At 38.1% G+C, this 24,134-nt stretch overlaps 1 protein-coding gene and 1 pseudogene across 5 annotated transcripts in view; one reads left to right on the forward strand and one right to left on the reverse strand.

Annotated features, from left to right (window-relative positions):
- LOC101671154 (X-linked inhibitor of apoptosis) overlaps positions 1 to 24,134 on the reverse strand; it is a 59,689-nt gene that overhangs the window by 11,641 nt on the left and 23,914 nt on the right. For 4 of the 5 annotated variants that reach the window (XR_006603035.1, XM_004762028.3, XM_013061229.2 and 1 more), the window contains 5 exons: positions 11,060 to 11,968; positions 9,909 to 10,008; positions 8,779 to 8,857; positions 8,038 to 8,080; positions 2,202 to 2,402 (listed from right to left, as the gene is read on the reverse strand). Coding sequence is in view for 4 of the 5 variants with exons in the window: in XM_004762028.3 (XP_004762085.1) it covers positions 2,202 to 2,402; positions 8,038 to 8,080; positions 8,779 to 8,857; positions 9,909 to 10,008; positions 11,060 to 11,936 (1,300 nt within the window). In the remaining variant the exon portion in view is untranslated. The remainder of the gene's footprint in view (positions 1 to 2,201; positions 2,403 to 8,037; positions 8,081 to 8,778; positions 8,858 to 9,908; positions 10,009 to 11,059; positions 11,969 to 24,134) is intronic. The other variant, XM_004762030.3, reaches the window with a different exon arrangement.
- On the forward strand, positions 16,400 to 17,733 carry LOC101671450 (annotated as a pseudogene).

Raw genomic sequence — 24,134 nt, forward strand, 5'->3', positions numbered from 1 at the left:
TGCAATTTTTAGGGGCACCTGGCTGGCTCAGTCAACAGACCATTTGACTCTTGATCTCAGGGTTCTGAGTCCAAGCCCTGGGTTGGGCGTGGAGTCTATTTAAAAAAAAAGTTTAATATACTTTCCATATATGATTTACACTACCAGGGTGCCACTCATTCAAGCTCTATTTAGTAATATGGTGTGTTTACAGGTTTACATCGCATGAAAAGTTGCAGAACACTCTAAATCCATTTCAATTGCAAAACGTACAGATTCCACACATGATCATAAAAGCCTTCATTGTTCTTTATCTAAACCCACACCTACATAAATCAAATAAACTAGGCATGCCTGGGTGGCTCAGTCAGTTAAGTGTCCAACTCTTTTTTTCTTTTTTTAAAAAGATTTATTTTAGAGAGAGACAGAAGGGGGAAAGGCAGAGAGAGGGAATCCTCATGTGGACTCCCAACCCAGCATGGAGCCTGATCCCACAACCCATGATATCATGACCTGAGTTGAAACAAAGAGTTGGATGCTTAACCAACTGAAGTACCTAGGCACCCCAGCATCCAACCCTTATGGCTCAGGTCATGATCTCAGGGTCATGGGCTCAAGCTCTGCAAAGGTTCCATGCTCAGTGGGGAATCTGCTTGAGATTCTCTTTTTCCCTCTCCCTCTATCCCCTCCCCCAGCACTATCTCTAACATAAATAGGTAAATCATTACAAAAATAAAATAAAATTACTAAACTAGTGGATCTTACCTGAATACCAATTCGGACAAATCAACTGTTATGAATGTTTCAAGACAATGGAAAAAATTAAAACCAACTGACATTCAAATGATATTATGGAATTACTGATAATTTTGTTAAGTGTGGTAACAGTATGTTATGGAATAAATGTATCCACTCAAAAATTCCTATGTTGAAGCCCTAAACACCCAATGTGATGGGACTCACAGACAGGCCCTCTGGGAGGCAGGTAATTAAATTCAGATGAGGTCATAAGGGTGGGACCTGCTCATTATGGAATTGGTATCCTTTTTTTCTTTTATTTCTTTCCTTCACTTTATTATGTATGTATGTATACACGTATGTATGTATTTTTATTTTCATTTATTTTAAAGACCTTATTTTTAAGTAATCTCTACACATAATGTGGAGCTCCAACTCACAATCCCACGATCAAGAGTTACATACTCTACTAAGCCAGACAGATATTCCATGGAATCAGTGTATTTATAAGAGGAAAAGAGACCAGAGTGCTCTGCTTTTACAGAGAAAAAACAGCCATCTGCAAGCCTGGAAGAGTGTCCTCATCAGGAACCAAATATGCTAGCACCTTGATCCTGGACTTCCTGGCCCCCAGAAATGTGAGAAATAAGTATCTGTTGTTTTAAGTCTATGGTATTCTCTTCGAGCACTCTGAGCATAGTTTAAGTTACTGCTTAACACGACAGCATTAAGTTAAAAAAATCTTTATCTGTTAGGTATATATTAAAGTATTTATAGGCAAATGATATATGTGATACCTGGAATTTTCTTTGAAATACCACAGCAAAAAATGTTGGGGGAAAAAAATGAAGCAAGATTGGAAAACTGATGATGATTACTGTATCTGATTTATGGGTACATGAAGGTTCACTGTACTGTTTTCTCCAATTTTGACTTTTTTTTGAATTTTTTATTAGCAGGAAGTTTTTTTAAAAAGATTTTATTTATTTATTTGATAGAGTGAGCACAAGTAGGCAGAACTGGAGACAGAGGGGGAGGAGAAGCTGGTTCTCAGCCGAACAGAGGGCCCCATGGGGGCTTGATACCAGGATTCTGGGATCATGACCTGGGTTGGAGGCAGAAGCCCAACAGAGAGCCACCCAGGTGCCTATAACAGAACATTTTTTTTTTTAAATTGTTTAAAAGATTTTATTTATTTATTTGACAGACAGAGATCACAAGTAGGCAGAGAGGCAGGCAGAGAGAGAGGAGAGAGGAGGCTCAATCCCAGGACCCTCGGATCATGACCTGAGCGGAAAGCAGAGGCTTTAACCCACTGAGCCACCCAGGCGCCCCAACAGAACGTTTTTTAAAAGAAATTGTTTATGCCAGGGGGGATGTGAGAAGGAAAAAAATGAATGGGTCACAATCATATAAGATATGATCCATAATGAAGTACTATTAGGTTTTTCTTGCTTTTTAAAAATAAAAACAGCCATGCATACCTTTTTGTAATGAAGTTTGGCTTGATTCATCTTGTGTATTGTCTTTCTGAGCACTCACTAAATCTGAAACCAGAATCTCAAGTGATGTATAGTTGCTCCCAGATGTCTGAATTTTTTCCTCCATTATTTTCTTAATGTCCTTGAAATTGAATCCCATTCGTAGAGCCTCTTGTAACATAGGATTTTGGAAGATGGCATCATCTGAAACAAAAGTTGGTGAGGAAAAAGAACACAGAGTTTAAAAAATTATTTTCATTAACACAACTCAACAGCAAAGTACAGTTAAGAAGGGGCGCCTGGGTGGCCCAGGGGGTTAAAGCCTCTGCCTTCAGCTCGGGTCATGATCTCAGGGTCCTCGGATAGAGCCCTTCATCGGTCTCTGCTCAGCAGGGAGCCTGCCTCCCCCACTTCTCTGTCTGCCTCTCTGCCTACTTTTGATCTATCAAATAAATAAATAAAATCTTTTAAAAAAAAGTACAGTTAAGAAGAAAGAGGTACGCAGCAAGAAAATAAAAAAAAATCAAAGCTACTCTGGGAAGATTTTAAAATACTTAAGCACTGAATAATCAGAATCTTATAATCATTGACAATACAGTATTATTTTGTAGCACTATGAATTGAGATTAGATGCTTTAAAGACTAAAGAAATAGTGCAAGATTAGGTAAAACTGAGAAGATAAAGTTAAGTGCTTCAAAAATCAGATTTTTTTTCCAAATCAACTGTACTCATTAACAGCTAACCTACATACTGAAGAGTAGATGTCTTTCCCAAGTCACTAGCAATTATTTTGGAAAAATCATGGGAAATGGGGGGAATTTGGAGTCTGTGACCTTGAATGTGTGAGCTTCCTAACTCTGAGACTTAGTTTCTGCAGCCGAGGGGGGTGAACTAGATAAGGAAACAAAATGAACAGAAATTCACCTCAACGGTACTCGAAGTAGAAATACAGGTTATGAATGGAACTGCTGAAAGAGGAGACTTACACCCTCTGATTCATCAATTCTACTTGAGTACTAAAAATAAGTACAAAGGTCCACCAAAAAAAAAAAAAAGATCCACCAAAGATATACACAAGAATATTCATAGCAGTGTCATTTGTAAGAGCCTCAAACTGGAAACAACTTGAACATCTATCACCAGGTGAATGAGTAAGTAAACTGTGGTATATTCAAACACTACACAGCAACAAGAAAAATGAACTTCTGCCACAGACAACATAATGAATCTCACAGATCTGATGAACAAAACGTCATCATAATGATGAACCAGAGACAAAAGAATATACCGTATGTTTACGTTTATTGGATGTTCAAGACTAATCTATGGTGGGGCTTCTGGTTGGCTCTGGTCATGATCCCAGGGATGAAGCCCTGAATCAAGCTCCTTGCTCGGCCAGAAGCCTGCTTCTCCCTCTTCCACCACCCCCTGCTTGTGTCCCCTCTCTCACTGTGTCTCTGTCAAATAAATAAATAAAATCTTAAAAACACAGAAGTCAGAACATAGCTTGGGGTAGATATTGATTGGGAAAGGGGCCTGAAGGAGTTTCTGGCATGGTGGGAATGTTCTATTACCTTTTTATTTTTTTTTAAAGATTTTAATTTATTTATTTGAGAGAGAGCATGCAAGCAGTAGTGGGTGGTGGGGGGGTGGGGGGAGGGAGAAACAGACTCCCCGCTGAGCAGGAAGCCCTCTCTAGGGCTCCATCCCAGGATCCTGAGATCATGACCTGAGCCAAAGGCAGATGCTTAAATGACTGAATCACCCAGGTGCCCCCAGTTCTATATATATTTTTAAAGATTTTATTTATTTATTTGACAGAAATCACAAGTAGACAGGGAGGCAGACAGAGAGAGGGGAGGAAGCAGGCTTCCTGCTGAGCAGAGAGCCCGATGCGGAGCTCGATCCCAGGACCCTAAGATCATGACCCGAGCTGAAGGCAGAGGCTTAACCCACTGAGCCACGCAGGCGCTGCCCCCACCCCCAGTTCTATATTTTGATTTGACTAATGACTACACAGGTAAATGCGTGTTAAAGTTCACTGACTTAAATACTTAAGATTAGTCTATTTTAAGCATTTTATTTTATGTGTATTATACTTCAATACATGTTTTTTAAAAAGAGAAGTTGGAAAGGGATTTGATTTTAAGAAATATTACATGGTAAGTAATAAGAGAAGTAAGAAAGTAACTTAAGATCTTTGATATGTTGGGAAGTTATAATGCAGATAAAAGACCATTTATGAGACTACTAAAGCAACTGAATGAGAAATAAGGGCAGAAACTAGGGCAGAACCAGTGATTTTTGACAATATTATAAAGGTTGAATTCATCAGACCTGGTGGCTAATTAAATATAGAGGGATTAAGGAAAGCAAAGAGCTTAAAATGACTCAAATTACTGGGCAACTTTGTGAACTGTGGAACTATTAACCAGCTTGGGGGGAAAAGAACAGGACTGGGTTCAGTCTGAGTGATTTTTAGAAATGCTGAATTTGAGCTGCTTTTTGAGATTTCTAGGTGGATATGTCCAGAGGTCAGCTGGACATCACTCCTTCCTGGTTCTACTGTCTGATTTTTTTTCCAGCTTGTTTTGCTGGCTCCTTCTGCTCACCTGATTAGACACTGGTGGTTCCCTTCTATTCCCTCACTGATTCCCCCTTTTTAACAATCTCTCTGGATACTCCCCCCAATACCACAATTTTACCCTTATTTACGTGAGTTCCAGATTTTAAGACCCACCAATTTGGATATTCTGTAGGTATCTCAAGGTTATCCTGCTAAAAAACAAAAGCAGGGACAACAGGATATCCACATGAAAAATAATTAAAAGGGCCCCCACCTTACACATATATAAAAACTAACTCAAAATGGATCAAAGAACTGAATGTAAGAGAAAACCATAAAACTCTTAGAAGAAAACATAAATGACCTTGGATTAGGCAACGGTTTCTTAGATATAATACTAAAAGCATAAGCAACAAAAAAATAAGATAAATTGTTTTCATCAAAATTAAAAATTTATATACGTCAAAGTACACCAGCAAGAAAATGAAAATGAGTGAAAATATTTGCCAATCATATATCTGACAGGGACTTACATGTAAAGAACTAGAATATACAAAGAACTCTTATAACTCAGTAACAAAAACATAAATAACCCAACTGAAAAACACACAAAGGCGATGGACACTTCTCCAAAGAAGACATACAAATGGCCAACAAGCACAAGAAAGGATGCCTGACATCATTAGCTATGAGGGAAATGCAAATCAAAATCACAGTAAGATACCACTTCACATCCACTATGATGGACATAATAAAAAGACATACAATAGCAAGTGTTAACAAAAATGTGGAGAAACAAACTGGAACCCTTCTACACTGCTAGTGAGAATGTAAAATGGTGCAGCCTGTTGGAAAACTGGCCATGTATCAAAAGGTTAAATGTAGAGTTACTACATAACCCAGCAATTCCATGCTGAAATCTATACTCAAGAGAATTAAAAACCTTTGTCCACACAACAATTTGCACACGAATGTTCACAGCAGCATCAGCATCATTCATAAGAGCCAAAAAGTGGAAACCCAAATGTCTATCAACTGATGAATGGATAAAGAGAATGTGGTATTACCCATACAAAGGAAAACTTTCCCCCCATAATAAAGAAGGAAGGATTCATATGAGTACCACAACATGGATGAACTTCAAAGCCACGTATTATTATCCCATTTATATGAAATGTCCAGGATAGGTAAATCCAGAGAGACAGAAATAGATTGGTAGTTGTCTGGCTAGACTTGAGGGTGAAGGGGCAGCAGTGGTGACTGACTGCTAATGGGTACACAGTTTCTTTTAGAGATTATGATAATGTTCTGCAATTAAATATCAGTGATGGTTCCACGACCCTGTGAATATACTAAAAAACACCAAAGTGTACAGTTTGTAAGGGTGAAATTTTTGCTATCTGAATTACATGTCCATTTTAAAACATTAATCCTGAACTAGAGCAAGAGTCGCAGTAGTCATTGTAAGTACAGTATAGGGCACCCGCGTGGCTCAGTTGGTTAAGCAACTGCCTTCAGATTATGATCCTAGAGTTCCAGGGTCGAGTCCCACATCGGGCTCCCTGCTCAGCAGAGAGTCTGTTTCTCCCTCTGATCTCTCCCCTCTCATGCTCTCTCTCTCCCAAATAAATAAAATCTTTTAAAAAAAAATATACATTGTTAGGGTGATTACTATCAAGAAATGTTACAGAATCTTTTTTAAAAAAAGATTTACTTATTTGACAGAGAGAGACACAGTGAGAGAGGGAACATAAGTAGGAGGAGTGGGAGAGGAAGAAGCAGGCTTCCTGCCAAACAGGGAGCTCAATGTGGGGCTGGACCCCAAGAATTATGACCCAAGCCAAAGGCAGATGCTTAACGACTGAGCCACCCAGGTGCCCCGAGAAATGTTATAGAATCTTCATTTGTGGATAGTTTCAAAAATATAGGCTGGAATAAGTGGTTTCTTAAACTTTAGTACTTATGCCCATTACAAAACCTGTATCAAACATTATCAAAGTGGCTCTCCTTCTTAAGCATATTTATGCTTATATATAGTTTTCTCGTGTAACCCTTAGAGGATGCTGTAAGGAGTGGGGAATTAGCAGACATATTCTACAAGACCAGCGCTCTCACCCCTGAGCTGTGGAGCCAGCAGACATACTCTAAATTAAAATTTTTTACTATTTCTGAAACATGATACCTAAGTTGAGAACAATATCTACAGTGTGATGTAGGTTTCAGAAGACCCTGTTTACAGTCCTAGTTCTATTAATGATTCATAATGTAACTGTGGGCAGGTCACTTAACTTCATTGACTGTGTTTCTTCATCTGTGTTTCTTCATCTGATAATGGTATCATCTCTGCTTAACACAGTATCTTTCTGGTTTTTAAACATGTTTATGATGAGTTAATAATCTTCGGGATAAAAACCTCTACCTCTCTATAATGTAACAGGAGATAAACTGAACCATGCCCCTCTGCGAAGAAACTGGGGATGCACAAAGATGGCATGGGATAAGGAAGCAGGTAGAGCTGATCATGGTGATGGCACATTAGCAGATCACTTTGGATTCATGATCCCGGCTAACTCAAGAAGCACCTGGGACAAAAATACACTTACCTCTTCCTTTTTTGATTTTAACAGAAATGGCAATAGACAGCCATTTGGATCCAAATGGACAGCTGCTGCTTCTGAACTTAGAAAAGCTAACTGCCCAACCTCCATAGGAATGTCGTTTCTTAAAATTTTATTTATTATTTTTAAGTATAATTAATATAATTTTATATATGTAACTATATAACTTATAATTTAATATGATTTAGTGTCATTGAAAATTTTTCCAGTACAATTAATGTACAGTGTTACCTTTGTCACATGAATGTTATTAATATATAAATATCTGGCTTAAATTTATAGGCACTTCATTAATTCTTAGCTTTATAGCAATCTCATCTTAAATAAAGATACCTTAATTACCTTGAAAGAACAGCCTTATGTCTCCACCCTATAAATAACAACTGCAATAAATTAGCAATGGGATTAAAAGTATATTTATTTTAGGGGTACCTGGGTGGCTCAGTGGGTTAAGCCTCTGCCTTCAACTCAGGTCATGATCTCAGGGTCCTGGGATAGAGCCCCGCATAAGGCTCTCTGCTCAGCAGGGAGCCTGCTTCCCTACCCCCTACCCCCGCCGGCTTCTCTGCCTACTTGTGATCTCTGTCTGTTAAATAAATAAATAAAATCTTAAAAAAAAAATAAAAGTGTATTTATTTTAATAAACGTATTTACCAATTCTTTTAGTTAATGATGTTGTTTTTTCAGCAGTTCTTACCTAAAACAGAAATATGGATTATAAGTTAGAATTCTTTTTGGTAGAAGGCAGTTACCTCAATTTGAAAAGTTATACTAATCATGAATTTATAAGTTGGCTTTATTCCAATTTAACATATGAGAGTTCGCAAGAGGCATAATATGATGAAGCTAGAAAGAAGTTAACAGACCATCTAACCCAATCCATTCCCTTTACAGACAGGACGCTGAGGCGTCTTTATCAGGGAGATAAAGCAACTCCATCCAGGCTAGAGAGTTATGGTAAAGCCATAATGGCAACTCAGGCCTTCCATTCTAGTCCATGGCTCTTCCCATGTGGTGCCGATACCTTGGCCACCCCAGGCTGCACTGTCAATTTAGATACGTTTTTGAGATTTTAAAATAATGTCTATGAAAAGTTTACAACTATTTATGAGTATAAAACACATTACACAAAAGTAATTTCAGAAGCTGAGGGGTTAAGTACTTTAGTTCTTCAAGCCCATTTTTGTTTACGGTGATCACTGAATGAGTCAGCTCATGGTGATTCCCTTTTCACAAATCTGCTTCAGGTCAAGAACAAGCATTCTTCAAGATCTCCTCTTTAAGGCTCACTGTACATTATTAATTTAAGATACTATACTGTGACTTTTACACCAAGAAATCATTGCAAAAGAAATTAAATATTTAAAATTAGGTATTCTACAATATGTGACTTACCATAGAGTCCTCAAGTGAATGGGTTAAATGAATATTGCTTACATATTCTTGTCCCTTCTCTTCTAACAGATATTTACACCTAAACAGTTAAAAGAAGGTTAAAAGAAGGTTAAACTTTGGTATCTGACAAATTAGTAAAGTATAAGAAAAGATATAATCTCCATGGTCTTAATTCCATGAACGTGCTTTTTGGCATTTCTAAGAAGCTGCAAAATGAAATGTTATCCAATTCCCTATCAACTGTCATTTTAAAGTAAAAAAAAAAAAAAAGGTTCCCTTTGTTACGCTACTTTGCTAATCTTAGTGAGGCAAAAAATACCAACGTGAGAACTTTCAACTTTTAAACAAGTTATTACATTATTGCCTTAAGATTCAAAATTTTTTTCAAATAGTTAATCTTAAATTTTATTTAAAGGATTAACCAACTGTACATTGTGAAGGAATTTTTTGGGCTTTCAACCTTTCCTCTTAAGGCTTTTTAGGTTTAAGGTTTATTTTCAAACAATCACTCTTAAGTTTTAAGTTATACTCTTTTGCAGGCCAAAAATTCTACACCACCTACATATATGTATACTTTATTTTTAAAGATGACAAAGAGACATTTAGAGTATGTCATTATTATTTTAAGATGCCACTGATTATAAGAAGCATGATTATTTTATGTGTCATGAGTGCCAATTAAATTATGACCCACCACTAGATGTGTCCTCTTTTCAAAAATCTGAAAATATGAACAACTGTATGTCTTAGAATCAGTGAGACACAGAACTATTTGCTAGGGGATGTGATGGGTTCTTAGGAAAAATCCTTGGCAACAAGGGCTCTCTTGTGCCCACTGTGAAAAGAACCCACTTCCAACAACAAAACTATATATTCCTAATTTGCTGTTTAGAAATAGAATCATCTGAATGTCATAGATACAACACATAAGCAACAAATGCTTTGGTCACCAGAGAAGGCTTAGGGTTTTTTTTTTTTTTCTATAAAGTAGGTGACCCCATTTTTATAAACCTGGTGTGAATTGCAAGCCATGGTGAAGGCAAAAATAGTTGAGGTGAAAAGTTATTCAAGATTTTCCCATCGCAAATGTCTAACTTGCCTGTTCCTGAATAAACATTTAAATACCTTACCCTGGATACCACTTAGCATGTTGTTCCCAAGGGTCTTCACTGGGCTTCCAATCAGTTAGCCCTCCTCCACAGTGAAAGCATTTTACTTTATCACCTTCCCCTAAGAAAAGACACAAGTAAAAATACATGTATTTGTGCAACTGGAAGCTTATGAAAAAATACCCCCTTTCACACCATGAAATTAATCATTTCTAAATTACATGAAAATTTTACAGCTTCAAGGAAGATATTCAAATTCATATCTAAGTAAAAGATATGATTGTTTGAGGAGGAAATGCATAGTAAACTCACTGATTTAATTGAGGTATTTTACATGCCCAATTTTTATGTAAAAAATTACGACTGTTAACTTCTTTATAACATGTCATTTAGGGCCACCAATACTACACTTTTTCAAACTGTGGAACTTCAACAGTAAAGTTCAGCTTAACAAAAACACAAAGTAAGTTTCTCTAAGGTTATTATAGCTACATGACACTAAACAAGCCTTCAAGATTGCTATAGGAGACTACGTAAATAAAATACTGAAATAACTAATAATTTGTGTTTTGGTACAACTCAATCCTAAAATAAATGGGTCAGATATATAATGGTGTAACTTTTCTTAATACTCCTGGAAGCCATCACACCAATGGTCCTTCCTGACACGTTTACAGCAGTCCCTTTGAGAAGTGCTTATCTGAAGCAAGAAGCATCATATAGGTCAGCTTTCAAATATACAGTTTCTGTACAAAAGGCAGATATCAATTTTAATATCAGCCATACTAAACTCTTTAATGTTAACTCTTTTTTATGATATGTAGAAAGAGTGTATATAATACATGTAATACATGACTGAGCTCAATAAATTAGAGTTATTATTATGGTCAGAGCCATTGTCTCAGAGAGAACTATCATCTTTTGCATGCCATCCTTCTCCAAAAAACAATCACATAAAGGTAAACATAAGTCACAATATGGTAGTCATTCTCCCCTAAACGTAGTGGTTATACTGCAGATTCAACATAAGGGTTTGCAGATTAATACTGATATAATCATGCCAGCCTACACATAAATATTTACCAGTTCAAGGGGCTAAAGGAATCTACTTTTAAAAAGCACTAGAATAGTTGGAAAGTAAGTTATTAGCCTGGTTTTATAATGAAGTTTACCTAAAGCATAAAATCCAGCTCTTGCAAGCTGCTCCTTGTTAACTGAGTATATCCACGTCCCAAAAGTAATGATCCGTGCTTCGTAATCTGCCATGGCTGGATTTCTTGGAACATTTGTTGAATTTGGGAAATTCCTATCAGAACTCACAACATCAGATTCACTTCGCATGTTAACATTCCGGCCCAGAACAAAGAAGCAGTTGGGAAAGTGTCGCCTGTGTTCTGACCATGCACGATCACACGGTTCCCAATTTTTCAGTTTTCCACCACAACAAAAGCACTGCACTTGATCATCAATACCTGTGTAGTAGAGTCCAGCACTAGCTAACTCTCTTGGGGTCAAGTGGGCATAGTCTGGCCAGTTCTGAAAGGACTTTAATCTAGCTTCTTCACTACACATGGCGGGGTTCCTCGGGTATATGGTGTCTGATATATCTACAACCTGCCCAGTTCGCAAAAGATAGTCTGCATGAGTCTCAGATGGCCTGTCTAAAACAAAATGATTTCTGTTTCCCAGGTAGCTTTCCACTTTATACTGACCATTTGGGATACCCGGATTTGTAGGTTGTGCAGCGGTATTTTCAAAATAAAAGCCATTGATAAACCTGCAATTTGGGGATACTTTCCTGTGTCTTCCAACTGCTGAGTCTCCATATTGCCATCTATCTACTGCTGCATGACAACTAAAGCACCGAACGATGTCTCCTTCACCAGTATACAGAAAACCAGCTCGTGCTAGTGTTGATGCGGAAACAGGACTACTACTTGGAAAATTAGCAAAAGTTTTTAATCTATTAAACTCTTCTACAAATTCTTCATCCTTATCGATGTCTGCAGGTACACAAGTTTTAGATCCTTCAAAACTGTTAAAACTCATCTTCTCTTGAAAATAGGACTTGTCCACCTTTTCTAAAAAGAGAACATTACATTAGGAAATCCAAAATGTGAAACATAGGCAATAGAATTTTGATATTAGGAGCTAACAAATTACCTACTGATGACATAAAATTTATTACACAATCTCTAAGAAACCGTCTAATTCTAAATACTAGAGCTCTATATTACCACAAGATTCAAGTTATAAGATAAAACCTAGCATTTTCATTTTTTAGAGGAAAGTAATATTTTAGCAGGTAGAATAGAACTATTCATTTTTAATTGCTTATTTCACATAAACATGGAAACTATGTGATAAAGAATATATTAAAATTATTAACCATGCAAAATTATTAATTAGGAAAAACAAAAGCATAAAATATGCAGATTCTCAAACTATGCGTAATTGTTATAATGGATCATTATATATTCAAGGCATCAAAGTTCAGTTCTTACAATTTAAAAAAAGTATGTTCAGAATCTTAATGAATTAATTTTTGGTATTTCTTTACTTTTCTGCTTAGCAAAAGGTATTTGAGTTTTACTCATCATATTGGTTCCAATATGTCCTTTAAGCGCATCAAATGTTTCTGATTTTCATGCATATGAAAACAGGACTTTGTAGTCCATATTTTGTTGGAATCGGATCATTTCAGGTGTATATATTACTGCCCTCTAAAGAATAGCTCAGGAAAAATACTAAGTATGGGTAGACCCTAACTGCAGTTACTTTTGCTGTCAACTTCCCATGGTCAAGAAATAATCTGCTCGGGACGCCTGGGTGGCTCAGTTGGTTAAGCAGCTGCCTTCGGCTCAGGTCATGATCCCAGCGTCCTGGGTTCGAGTCCCGCATCGGGCTCCTTGCTCCGCAGGGAGCCTGCTTCTCCCTCTGACTCTGCCTTCCACTCTGTCTGCCTGTGCTCGTGCTCGCTCACTCTCTGACAAATAAATAAATAAAATCTTAAAAAAAAAAAAAAATTAAAAAAAAAAAAAAAAAAGAAATAATCTGCTCAAATGGAAGAGAAGTGCTACTGCAGCCTCATTAAAGCTGCTGAATTACAGCTGTGTAACCTTTAACCCAGATAAAATAGTAAAAGGAACTAGCTGGATTATGAGAAGGATGGCCAGATAATTCATCCTCCAAACCTAGACACTTTGGGAAGTGAAAAATGATGCTACTAATAATTACACTAGGACAACAGGTGTAAATCAGAGTTGCCTCAGGCAACCTGATTCTCCAGAATCTCACACTGTTCCTAATACTGTGCTCAGTATATGCTTGGGGAAAAAAAAGTCACAATAATTCTGTCTCTACTTCCTATGTGCATTAATTGATTTCTTGGGAAGAATAAGGAGCCCTGGCATTATGTTGGCACAATATGTCTTAGAACATCATCTCAGAGTAATGTTCAACACAAGGCTTCTGTCCTGCAGGCTCAACAAACTTTAGCCATTCAATTGGCCTTGTCAATTTACAATGGTAGTAATTCATATATACCACAAGAGCTGAGATATTATCTGCATACAACAATTTTTGGAAGATAGACTCCATGATTCTTCATTATTGTTTCCCAGATGTCTGAAAACATTTTGACACTAGCTTCAAGACCCCTTGTTCAGGGGCACCTGGGTGGCTCAGTGGGTTGAGGTCTCTGCCTTCGGCTCAGGTCATGATCCCAGAGTCCTGGAATCGAGCCCCGCATCAGGCTCTCTGCTCGGCGGGGAGCCTGCTTCCTCTCTCTCTGCCTGCCTCTCAGCCTACTTGTGATCTCTGTCAAATAAATAAATAAAATCTTTTTTTTTTTTTAAAAAAGACTCCTTGTTCAATCAGCATAAGCTAGATGACAAAAATCAAAATTCAAAGAAACTAAGGCTGGCTGACAGGCTGAGATGAAATTTCACAGGGTTATTAAACATTACATTCTGACTTTAGAAATTTGTTGTACAACTAAAGGAAAATGGAAACTTGGTTTGGAAAGAAGTCATGTGAAGGCAAATCTCTATGTTAGAATCTTGGGATTTTAGTTAATTAAAAATTCCGTTATGAGGGGTGCCTGGGTTGCTCGGTTGGTAGAGCCTGAGACTCTTGATCTTGGGGTCATATGTTCAAGCCCCATGTTGGGTACAGAGCTTATTTTTTAAAAAATTCATTATGAGCCAATATCAAATGGCTACTAAAAAGAAATTTAAAGCAACTCCAGGCTGCATTAATGTCCAGATGTACAAGGCCTGGACCCAATTCAGCTACACACTGATTATTATTTTCAGTACTGAAAACACTTCAGAAGGAACATTAACAAAGCGTCCTATCTATAGACAGCAATCGGGATGATGAAACTGGTGCTCAGTGAGGAACAGGTAGAAGAGCTGAGAGTGTTTATCTCAAAGGGAAAAAAATATGGAGAGAGAGAGAGAGCTGTAGAGGACAGAATAATTACCGTTAGCTACCTAAAGGGCTGTTATATAGGAAAGGGATCAAATTCAGTGTAGCCTGAGGACAGAGGCTGAGTCAATGAATATAATTCTAGCCAGCAGATTTTAACTCAATACAAGGAGGAACTGTTCGAACAATCAACAGCAGTGCAGAATGGACTGGGGTCTTATAGATTTTTCCCATCATGAGAAGGCACTTGGGCATACACTAGGAAGCAGAACAAAACATTTCTAAGTCCATAATGACCCTGAGGAATTATGCTCAATATAATCCAAACATATGAAAATTACCTTCTCTGAAGTGCTAAGTTTTATTTCTCAGGTCAATCAAAACAGAAGTATAAAATCAAGGATCTATTCTCATTTTGCAATAGTGGACATTTTGTATGGTTCAAGTAGTCACCCCATTTTAGATATTATTATATAAAACTCCATCATTCAATAATAGCACGAGAATCTCGATTTGAAGCTTTCAAGTGGAGACCTCATCTTCCCAATGGTTATTTCCATGCTAATAGTTTAGATTTCACTGTTTTGAAAAGCAGATATTTATTCAGAAGCACCCAACTGAACACTACACATACATTATCAGAGTGTGAGCTTTTGTTGAAGGGAGCGAAAGCAGAATTACCAGAGATTAGGGGTAAAAGGGAGAAAAATGACTGACAACAGATAGAAACCTTGGGATTGGCGGAAGGCACCAAAGAAAAGGGATGAGAGAGAGGATTTTTTAAATAAAGGATTTAGGTGAAATGAAGGTAGGAGAGATGATATTTAGAAAATAAGCATAGATGAAGCACGGGAATTGTGAATAGAGAAGAAAATGGGGTACAGATATTGGAGGAGGGTGATAAAAAGCTTTAGATGTGAAAAGGTCTGAAAGTAATAAAGTATGCTGAGATCATTTAAGGCTTCTTTGTGAAAGCACACTCTCAGGCTTTATATTGGGTAAGCAGAAAGGTAAGAAGGCACTGAGAGAAAGATGTCAAAGAAATCTCTGACATTAAAGGGGCTAGGTAGTCAGTAATCTTGAATGGAATGGTCGTTGGGAAAATGGTATCACGGAAACCAACACAGGCACAGAAATAATCAGCAAGCAGTGCTACATGTTTATACGAAGGACATGGACGATTTCAAGATAGTGAGATGTTGTTTAAAATATATACATACCCCAAAAATACACATACATGTACATATACATACATACACAGTACACATACATATTTAGCGCAGTCAACTGGGTAAAGACAGCCATGAATGGGTACCGAGGAGTGATCGATTGTTAATCTATCAAAAATGTGGTAATGGGGGGGGATTAGAGGGAAGAGAAAAATATACACATAAAACCACCTACTGATATCTGCACATAATACAAAAGTTTCTTTTTCTTTTGTTTAAAGATTTATTTATTTATTTGCCAGGGAGAGAGAGAGATTGAGATCCTGAGCACAAGCAGGCAGAACAGCAGGGAGAGGGAGAGGCAGAAGCAGACTCCCAGCCAAGTAGGGAGCCTGACCGTGGGACTTGACCCCAGGACCCTGGCATCATGACCTGAGCTGAAGGCAGATGCTTAAAGACTAAGCCCCCCAAAGTTACTATCCCTCCAGCTTTAATTACTAAAGTTTTTAAATATATAGAAAAAAGGTTATTTTAACGGGGAATAGGACATAAAGTAATTTGTACATTAGACTGCCACTGCATGACAACATATACTCATGGATAAGACCTGTAAGGTAATTTTTTAAAAGCAAACTCTACCCAAACATGGGGCTTGAACTCACGACCCCAAAATCAAGAGTTGCATGCTTCACCAACACATCCAGCCAGGCACCTCCCTTTCTTTTATCATAAGATAACTTATGTTAAGTGAGTAAATTATGTTAGGATGACAGGAACACAGGTGATCCTTTTCTCCAGAATGTCTGCCCCACCATCCTGCAAAATGTCTTTAATAATATTTTCACTTACAGTCTCTCAGGCTGGCACGGTTGGCCCGGATCAGGAGCCCAGGCCCAGGTCAGGAGCCTAGTCATGGGGAAGGTGGATGAAAGCAAGGAGGTGGATAGGCTAACTGCCCCCTCAACCTCCTGCACTGGAGCCCGGCAGAGAGGTGGAAGGAATTGTGCCTCTACGCGCTGCGCTGCCAGACAACTCCTTGCTGCCCTGTGAAAGCCCCGTGGAGCTCAGTGGAGCTGAGCACCAAGATCCAAGCTACTGTGATAGGTGCATCTGCTGAGCTGTGGATTCCTGGGCTGCAGCTGAGGGTGCACATGCGCCCAACGGGCACTCCACACAGAGGCAGCCCAACACTCAACAGGACAGTGGTTGCCAGGGCATCCTGGAGGTGAAGAGCAGGTCTGGCAATTAATTTTGTTGGTTTTTTGCTAGAAAGAGCAAACCTTGGACATTTTGAGTAGTTTTATGGATTACTATGACATGTTCATAAGATACCTAATGCTGACAATTTATTAAGCTATGCAGACTTCAGGGAGACGTACTACCTACAAATAATAATTATCACAAAGGTGTTTCAACAGACAACCCACACTTAGGATCTTTATGCAAAAAGAGGAAGAGGCCTCTACCTTAAGAAAGAGGCACTACCTTAGTGCCTAAGGTATAGACATGCTAATGAAGAAGGAAAATGTTTACTCAATGCATTGTGCTTCCTCAACACCCAGTCATTGGTATGTCCCAAGCTGTTAGACTTGCATCTTCTATTACGGCCATGAATATCCTCCCAGAAAAACATCATAGGGTTAGTTTATCTTTACAAACACAGGACTGAACATTCTCCAGGACTCGATAGCCAGAATGGTTTCAGAAAGCCCAAAGGAGACACTACACGGCTTTGGTAAGTCCCAGGGATCTTTCTGGTTTACAGCGCAGGATTACTGAATATTCATGATGAAGTTTTAGAAGTTAATGGCATAGACGTTTCAGAAAAGAGTTTTGATCAAGTAACAGGATGACTGAAACAGATGCAATTTCATCATAACAGCCAGACAAGTAAACCAGAATAACGTTACAAACAGTAGGACTTCCAGCAGCTCTAGCAAATCTACCGATAATAGCCTTCTTGGCTATCCACGGCAAATTAAACCAAACTTTGACCAAAGGATGAAGACAGTGATGAAGATGACATTATTACTGAAGATAATGTATGCTACAAAAGATTCCTAAAGCTCTTCTCACTATCAGAAAGCCTGGAATGGTTAACACACATTGAATAAACTTGATTTTGAGTCTGGACAAAATGGTTCTATTCCTTCTGAGTGTAACATCCCTATCAAGTGGCACAAACAGAATTTGAAACACATGACCCAGATCAAAACCTCTTAGAATATGGAACAATCATATTATGAAGTCATCATTTGAATGTTTTATGAATGAAGATGTCATAGGACTTGTAAATATGGCTACTTGAAGAACTTCTAAACCTCTGAGTCAGTGACCTGGAATAGGTATGAGAACAATAATGTTGCAAGTTTAAAATGTTATGAAAATAAATAGAAACAGGAAGTAGATTAGTGATTGTGCACAGCTAGGGCAGAAGGGGACTAGAAAGTGACTGCAAATGGTTATTGGGTTTTCTTTTTTTTTTTTTAATTTATTTGATGGGCGGAGATCACAAGTAGGCAGACAGGCAGGCAGAGAAAGAGAGTGAAGCAGGCTCCCCACTGAGCAGAGAACCCGATGCGGGACTCGATCCTAGAACCCCAAGATCAGGATCTGAGCCGAAGGCAGCGGCTTAACCCACTGAGCCACCCAGATGCCCCGGTTACTGGGTTTTCTCTTCAGAGTAATGAAAATATTCTAAATTAGACTGTACTGATGGTTGCACAACTGTGAATATACTAAATGGCAACAGAACTACACACTTTAATTTTACGGTAGGTGACAAGTATCTTGATAAAGCTGTTTCAATGCTAGTTTGGCAATTGTTAGTATGAACTGGTAGATTACAGGTGATTTTTAATTAAAAAAATTATTTTTAAGTAAATGCTATGCCAAACACAGGGCTTGAACTCACAACCTTGAGATCAAGAGTCACATGTTTTACCAACTGTGCCAGCCAAGAGCCCTGGATCAGATGTGATTTTAAGGCTAAACCAAAGGGACCTTTGCTAATGAAATTATGTGCTTTTTTATATGGAAAACTAGATGTTACTGTACATTTTCAGAAGTAGGTTGAGAGAACAAAATCACTTCTATTTGAGGTGGTTTAATATTTAACCTGTTACAAAGATCCTAGTTAATTTTTCTTTCAACTACATTCTTCAAATTCTAATATGAAGTCTAATTTTCTACCCTGAGGACCTCAGTTCTTATGTTTTCAATATTTTCTTTTTTTTAAGGTTTTATTTATATGAGAGAGAGAGAGCGCGCGAGCAAGCAGGGGCGGGGTACAAGCAAGGGGAATGGGAGAGGGAGAAGCAGGCTTCTGGCTGAGGAGAAAGCCCAAAGCAGGGCCATCCCACCTGGGATCATGACCTGAGCCAAAGGCAGATGCTTAACCACTGAGCCACCCAGGTGCCCCAATATTTTATTTCTTAATATTCTTCTGTTCCTAATCATTACAAATCATTTTCTGAAATGTAGTCTTTTCTAACTTCTAAGAAAGCAAGCCAACTAGCTGGTTTTTTTTTTTAAGATTTTTATTTATTTATTTGACAGAGAGAGATCACAAGTAGGCAGAGAGGCAGGCAGAGAGAGGAAAGGAAGCAGGCTCCCCGCTGAGCAGAGAGCCCGATGCGGGGCTTGCTCCCAGGACCCCAGGATCATGACCTGAGCCGAAGGCGAAGGCTTAACCCACTGAGCCACCCAGGCGCCCCCCAACTGGCTGTTTTTAGGAGCTTCTTTCCATATTATGAAACACTGAAGCTATGTTCCTGAATTATGAAATTCTGTGAGTTTTTAACATTCGTTCTGTTCATCTTACAGCTTACATATTTATAAACTAGTTCCAAACAGGTATAATTCATTACTAAATGCAGTTAATGACACGGACTCTGGTAATATAGGAGACTCTCCTTTAAGTCTTATCTTCATTCCCTCTCATTGAAAGCATTCTTTTTGCTGTGTCTACACATACGTTAGCACACTTTTGAACCTTTTTAATGTATTCAAGTAGTGTGAATTGTTTTGAAACCAAAATACACATAGATTGAAAGATTTTTACACACAGGACAGATTTGTGCACAAATTTAAACACAGATAAATCTGCGCGCAGGTTTATACAAAGATTTTAGATCTTCTTTAGCGGGATTATTCTAGGATCACTGACTACACTTTAGAAGAAAGTTGTGGTATTTATTATTGACAGGTAGAGTTTGTCATCCATATTATTTTCATTAGGCTATTTATTTCTCATATATCCACTTAGAACAAATAAGAGTAAGGCTGCTGGGATGCCTGGGTGGCTTAGTTGGTTAAGCCGCTGCCTTCGGCTCAGGTCATGATCCCAGGATCTGGGATCAAGTCACACATCAGGCTTCTTGCTTGGTGGAAAGCCTGCTTCTCTCTCTGCCTCTGCCTGCCACTCTGCTTACTTGTGCTCTCTCTGCCAAATAAATCAATAAAAATCTTAAAAAAAAAGAAGAGTAAGGCTGCTAACTTTCATTCTTTGCCTGACTTCACTGGTATTTATCATTGTACAGTGTGCAAAAGCACTATAGTATACATGTATATAGAAATTAAGAATATCATGAAGTATATAAATTCCTTACAGTTTATGGGTAATTGCCCCCAAATCTATTTATTTCATTAACTAATCTCTATGCACAATGTGGGGCTCAAACTTAGGACCCCAAGATCAAGAGTCACATGCTCTACTGAGCCAGCCAGGCACCCCAATTAATTTTATGGTAGTTCTGCTATGGACACCTTTATTTTTTTTAACAGGATTTATTTTTTTGGGGGGAGGGGCAGGGCATAGAGAGTCTTAAGCAGACTCTGCACTGAGTGCAGAGCCCCATGCAGCCTCGACGCCAGGCTCGATGTCACAACCCTGAGATTATGACCCATTTAACCAACTGCGCTACCCAGGCGCCCCATGCATGCCTTTAGAAACAGTTGTGTACTATTAAAACAATGGAAGACCCAAATGACTACATTCTGAAGGGCATATTCTCTAAATGGTTAAAAAAAAAAAGAAAAAAAAAGAAAATCCTGATTAATTGAAAAAGGAAAAAAAAAAACCCAGCCTCTAGTGTTAAAAGCAATAGAAAAAAAATCCCATGCAGAGAGAAGTATTTTTTGTTAGATTTAATAAAAGAACACTATTAAGAAATGTATTAAGCTTTTTAACAATACCTGCCTTACTTGAAACAAAGATTAATATTTTTTTTAAAAGTTGTTTGGTAGTCAATTATTACTGGCTAAGGTAATTTTAAAAAACAATGTACCCCATAATATCATGAGTTTCAGTATCACAGTACCTTTGAAAATATAACTACGCAGTTTCAGATGTGTACCAGTGATGAAAAGTCTGCAAATTAATATAAATTTATTTAAGATGGCTAACTAGGATGATGTCTCTGATGACTGAAATTAAATACTATAAATACCCATTAAAATTTTTAAAGTCAAAATAGCACCTGAATAATAAATCACCTTTCTTAACAAATAAATAGCAGAAGCTTTAGTAGTGGGGTTTTTTTTTTATATCAAGCTCACAGATCTCTACAATCTGTCTATGCTTCACTCTTCTGGTCTCTGGAAGACATTTATCCAATCACTACAGGCTCACTTAATGAACTACAAATTTTTTAAGATTTTATTTATTTGAGAGAGAGAGAATACCTGAGAGAGAGCACAAGCAAGGGGAGCAGGAGAGGGAGAGAAGAAGCAGGCTCCCTGCTGAGCAGGGAGCCCAATGTGAGGCAGGGCTCCATCCCAGGACCCCAGGATCACAACTGGAACCTAAGGCAGCCACTCAGGCAACTGAGCCACCTAGGCACCCCTGAACTACAAATTCTTAACATTATTCCTGCAACCAGGGGCTTTGTTAACCTCTCATCATGAAAATGCATTTCTTAAGTAATTATATTGATGATACGGCACAGTACAAAGGGAACTAAATGATTGTTGCAGGTTGAATCATGCCCCCACAAAAGGTATGTTTAAGTCCTAACCACTGGTTAGGAATGTGAACTTACTTGGAAACTGGGTCTTTGCAGATGTAATCAAGTTAAGATGAGGTCATTAGGATGGGCCCTTATAAGGACTGAAGTCCGAGTAAGAGAAGAAACACAGACAGAGAGCCACATAGGGAAGATGGCCATGTGAAGGTGGAGGCAGAGACTGCAGTGATAATGCACCATCAATAAGCCAAGGAACACCAAGGATCAGTGGCAACTCCAGAAGCTACAAGAAAGGCATGGAACAGATTGTCTCCAGAATCTTCAGAGAGAATGTGGCCCTGCCAATTTCTAGCCTCCGGAACTATGAGAAAATAAATTTCTGTTTATTTAAGCCACTCAGTTTGTGGTACCATGCTATGGCAGCCCTAAAAAAACTAGTAACAATGATGTTAAAAATTGGACAGGAATTATGCAAGCAATATATCCCTATTAGCTCCCACTGCAGCACTATTATGCTTAAATACATTATGTAATTAAATAAAGGCATCTGTTTAAAACTCAGAAAATGTGTGTTTTTAAGAATCTCATTTACAACATCCTTGCAGATTCTTCCACTCCAAACCCCAGAAAGATTACTCTTTGTGCCCCTACTATATCCTCTATACAATTTGCTGATGACCCAAGTTTTACTAGGACAAGATGTAATAATTTCTGTATGCATGTATGTATGTGTGTATATACGCAGTACATTGTTAGAATGGTCCTTTTTGGCAAGGATTGTCTTACCACACCTGTATTCCCAATGCCTAAGGAAATCAACATACAGTAGTGCTTAATGAATGGTGGGCAAAACCATCTCTAGTAGGTTACTGCTAATATTACACCACATCCCACCCACCATCTCCCTAAGACACTTGAGATTATGGTGAGCACTAAAAATTATTAATATATGCTTCAGAAATATGAACAAAATAGGAAATACAGGCATACCATACAAACAGCATAATTCTTCAGTGATTAAAACCTATACTAGGGGCGCCTGCTTGGCTCAGTGGGTTAAAGCCTCTGCCTTCAGCTCAGGTCATGATCCCAGGGTCCTGGGATCGAACACCACATCAGGCTCTCTCTCTGCTCGGGAGGGAGCCTGCTTCCTCCTCTCTCTCTGCCTGCTTCTCTGCCTACTTGTGATCTCTGTCTGTCAAATAAATAAATAAAATCTTAAAAAAAAAACCTATACTAAAATCACATTTTAGGGGCCCCTGGCTGGCCCAGTAGGAGTAGCATTTGAATCTTGAGTGGAGAGATTACTTAAATAAAAACTTAAAAATCACATTTCAAAAATATAGGATTCATAAAATTTTTCATAGTAACAATCAAAATTTTGTGTGTTCACCATAAAATACTGTAATTTCAAATTTATCTTAAGATTCTCTCTCATTGGGGCACCTGGGTGGCTCAGTGGGTTAAAGCCTCTGCTTGGGCTCAGGTCATGATCCCAGGGTCCAGGGACAAAGCCCCAAGTGTGTGGTTCTCTGCTCAGTGGGGAGCCTACTTCCCCCTCTTTCTCTGCCTGCCTCTCTGCCTACTTGTGATCTCTGTCGAATAAATAAATAAAATCTTTTTAAAAATTTCAAATTTTAGCCAAATTGTTTGCTTATCCTAGTAGGGTTCTTCAAACCATGACATATTATAATTCTTTTAACTTTAAGTAATCTCTACACTGAATGTGGGGCTCAAACTCACAACCCTGAGATCAAGAGTCGCATGCTCTTCCAACTGAGCCAGCCACGCACCCCTCTTTTAACTTTATATTAATGGTCAACAAAACGTTTTTGAGATTAATCACATTCAATCAAATCAAAAGTTCATTCCCTAAAATTAAGCACCAGAGTCATTCAAATAACTAAATGACATTAATGAGCACTTAGCTTATAAGTTCAGTCAATAACCTAAACTTATGAATAGCGCCATATACAATAGGTACTTGATCGTGAAAACTACTTCTATAGACACCTGCAAAGGCATACTTAGAATCAATAAATAGAGTTATAAATTACATGCTCTATACTTGATTTATAAAGTCAGAGTAATACTTAAATTTTGAGCACAGACCTCCAGTCTTTGCCTAATTATTTATAATAATTAATTCCACAGGTACAGTTGCTCAGAATGGACACACAGTAAGATATTCCCTCCTTTTTTTTTTTTAACATTCCCTCATCTTTTAACAAATTATGCACCTGTGTTTCCCAAAACAATGTTCTGCATGAAGAATACACAGGTTTGGGGCTCAATAATTCATTAAAGATCATAAAAAGGCTTGACATCACTATTACTATTCCCTCTTTCATTTTATTGGCAACTGTTCAAAACTTAAGCAATTTACCATGCTTGCTAATCAGCTGCCTCTGATTAAAAAACAAACCATCTACAGTCCAAACTGTAGATCCATGACATAATTAATATTTATGCTTATTCAGAGCCCAGATCAAAACCTTTGCTAAAATCTGAACAGGCAGAAAAAAAAAATCTCAAGATGGACATTAACTCAATCTTTAATACAAATGTTTTCTTTCTTATTTTTTAAAAGTTTTTGAAGATTTTGGGGACGCCTGGGTGGCTCAGTGGGTTAAGCCGCTGCCTTTGGCTCAGGTCGTGATCCCAGGGTCCTGGGATCGAGG

The sequence above is a fragment of the Mustela putorius genome, unplaced genomic scaffold, assembly GCF_011764305.1.
Source record: "Mustela putorius furo isolate JIRA1106 unplaced genomic scaffold, ASM1176430v1.1 tig00003901_pilon_pilon_pilon, whole genome shotgun sequence".
NCBI classification, from domain to species: Eukaryota; Metazoa; Chordata; class Mammalia; order Carnivora; family Mustelidae; genus Mustela; species Mustela putorius.